General features: G+C 69.3%; 1 protein-coding gene across 1 annotated transcript; it reads right to left on the bottom strand.

Moving 5' to 3' along the window:
- Window positions 1-169: 169 nt before the first annotated feature.
- LOC142051245 (E3 ubiquitin-protein ligase PHF7-like) lies at window positions 170-2552 on the bottom strand. Its single transcript, XM_075080413.1, has 9 exons — window positions 2414-2552; window positions 2137-2228; window positions 1931-2032; window positions 1486-1610; window positions 1229-1391; window positions 1003-1109; window positions 763-876; window positions 402-520; window positions 170-255 (listed from the first exon to the last, which is right to left on the bottom strand). Exons 1-9 carry the CDS (start codon window positions 2550-2552, stop codon window positions 170-172), a joined length of 1047 nt encoding a protein of 348 aa, XP_074936514.1.
- Window positions 2553-2801: the final 249 nt, after the last annotated feature.

Here is a 2801-nt window from a genome sequence, read left to right as displayed (position 1 = left end):
AGGGTCAGGGCCACCGCGGAGGCCCTTGCGCCGCAGCATTTCGGCACATCAGCAAGGCCACGTGTGACGTTCCAGCTTTTATTAGTGAGGCTCTGCAGGTTTCTGGGAGAGGGGCTGGGAGGGCAGCTGGGTGCCGGGGTGTCCTGCGAGGATCCTGGCCTCTTCTTCCTCAGCTGAAGTGCCAGGACCCGGGGTGCTGTGCGAGGGTCCCTGCGTCGGCGGGGCTGGAGTCTGGGCCAGGTGCAACGGGAGGCGCTGCAAGGGGCAGGCAGGGAGACGATGAGCACAACAAGTCCAGGCCACGCTCGCTCCCTCCCCGCATCAGAGCCCTGCGCCTGGCCCCAGGTCCCACGTGCTGTGGTGGCCACGTGGCCGTGGGCACCCTGCCCCGCCCCCCTCACCAGTGCCCGTGCCGCTGCAGTCGCCGCACTCCCAGGAGTCGGCGTCTTCTCCTATGCCGGAGCAGAGCTGGTGGGTGCCGCGGGAGGCACAGGAGCCACAGAGCAGAAGTCTCCAGGGCCTGGGGGAGCAATGGGACCCACTGCCACCAAAGGCCCCCCGAGCTGTGGGCTGCCAGCCCGGGCGCAGCGTTGGGCCCTGCTCCCCTCCAGGCAGCCGAAGCTGAGCTGCCGGCACGCACCTGGTGCCAGGCCCAGCTCGCCATCCCAGGGACCCGACCCCCCCGGGATACCTGCCCAGAGGAGGAGACGAAGGCATCGTCTCCTCGCCGGGGCTGCAGGGACCGGGGACACGGGCACTCACCCGTTCACCTCCGCCTGCTCCCGTCCCACCGGGCACAGGCACTGGCTAGCATCGCAGGAGCTGTGCCGCTGGTAGTGGTCCGCGAAGGCCCCGTCCTCCTCCCAGGCAGCATCCCTGCGGGAGACAGGAAGCCCTCAGCCGCGGGGGGCGTGGGGGCCACCCTGCTGGCACCCAGGGAGGCAGGAGGGGATCGGCCGGAGCACCACGGAGGGGGAAGGGGGCAGCGGGGAGGGCACCGACCTGTCGGGGATTTTGATGCCCAGGCGAAACATCTCCGCCTGGAAGGTCGGCACGTCCTGGCAGAGGGGGCAGCGGAAGTAGTGCAGGGCAGAGCGCAGCGCCTGGCCCTGGGGCAGAGAGGGCATCAACGTCAGAGCCGGGGCGGGTCTCGTTCGCCCCCTGGGAGCTGGGCGACAGGGTGACGACAGGGCTGATCCCGTCAGGGGCCGGGGGCAATGTCGCCTACCTGGATGCAGCGGCGGTGGAACCAGGCGCTGGCACAGGCAGGACAGACCAGGGTGTCGTAGCAGGGCCGCCCCGCCACCGCCTCCTGGCAGATGAGGCAGGGGGTCTCGTCCTGCTGCACCGCCCGCACCCGCTGCACCGGCCGGTGCTTCCAGCAGAAGGACCTGTGGGAGGGAGGTGACGGTTCAGCCACAGGCCTCCTCTGCCCCAGGCCCTGGCCTGGGTCCGGCCCTGGCCCTTCAAGGCGGCCACACTCACTTGAACTCCCCGAAGAACTGGGAGACGCAGCCCCGCTCACTGCCGCAGGGGAAGTGGAAGATTCGGCGGCAGCGCCTGCGCCGACAGGCGACCGAGGCACCCCGCAGCCGGCAGATGCAGCACCTCTGGGGACGGCATGGAGGTGACAGCGTCAGCGCCGCGCAGTCAATGCCGCGCTCCCCGGGGAGCCCTGTTCGCCCTCGCCCAGCGCAGCCCCGCCGCGTTTCGGTGGGCTGCCTGGCCATTGACACTGGGCCGCTGATAACGTCCCCTACCCTCCCCAAATCCCCAGTTGCTGCAGAAATGGGCCCTTTTGGGGGAAGGAGGATCTGGGGGCGGTTGCTTGCAGCCAGCTGCCAGAGCATTCCTGGGGGGTTGCTGGCCTGTGCAGCGCCGGGCTCGGGACACGGGGACCACGGTGGGGACACGTCCCCTCCGGCCTCACCTTCTGTGCCACCCGCTTCAGCTCCTGCCGGATGTCGGGGAAGAGAAAGCCGTAGAAGCCCTCTTCATCGGCCCCTTTCTGGCCCAGCCTGGTGGCGTGGTACTGCAAGGGGGGAAAAGAGGGTGCGTGCCAGGCGCTGCCTGTGCCGCGGTGCTGGAGAGGGCGGGGTGTTGTGGACCGGTGGGTGTTGAGCCCCGGGGACTCACCAGGCAGTTCTCATGGACGCAGAGCCCCTTCTGACGGCACAGCTGCCCCACGACTTCGGGGTCACAGTCTGCTCGCCAGCACAGCCTGCATACTGTCGGAGGACAGCGGCGCTGTCACCCCCAGCACCGCGCCGGTGTGCTGGGGCGGCAGTGCCGGGAGCGGGACGGGGGAGAGGCCGGGGTGCCTTGCCACGATGCGGGGGCCTCCGCTTGCACAGCTGGGCACCAGCCAAAATCCCCTCTGGCAGGTGCCCGGTGGGGGATGCTCTGCGCTCACCTTCCTCCTTGGGGACCTGACGCTTTCTTTTGCGCGGGGGTGGCACACGGGAGGGTCCTGCCTGCTCCTCCGGCGGCGCCGGGGGACACTGGGCAGGGGGGGACTGGGGCATCTTGCGGCGCCGCGACCTCAGCTCCATCACCGCAAGTGGCTGCAGTGAAGGAGATGGCTGGGCTTGGGGACGTCGGTGCGGTCAAAGACCGTCCTGATCTTCCAGCGTCTGTGGCAAACTCGCCACTGAGCTGGGGGCGGTTGCGCGGGGTATTTATCCAGCCTGGGCTCTTTGTGACACGGCTCTGCACGCATGTAGGGTCACAAACACGGTCACGCGTGTGCGGAGCCAGGTGACAAATGTCCCCACGCCCAGCCGTCTCCTTCCCTGCATCTG

Source organism: Phalacrocorax aristotelis, unplaced genomic scaffold, assembly GCF_949628215.1.
Source record: "Phalacrocorax aristotelis unplaced genomic scaffold, bGulAri2.1 scaffold_108, whole genome shotgun sequence".
Classification (NCBI taxonomy): Eukaryota; Metazoa; Chordata; class Aves; order Suliformes; family Phalacrocoracidae; genus Phalacrocorax; species Phalacrocorax aristotelis.
Note: the sequence above shows the minus strand (reverse complement) of the source record. Positions and strands in the feature narration are given on the sequence as shown.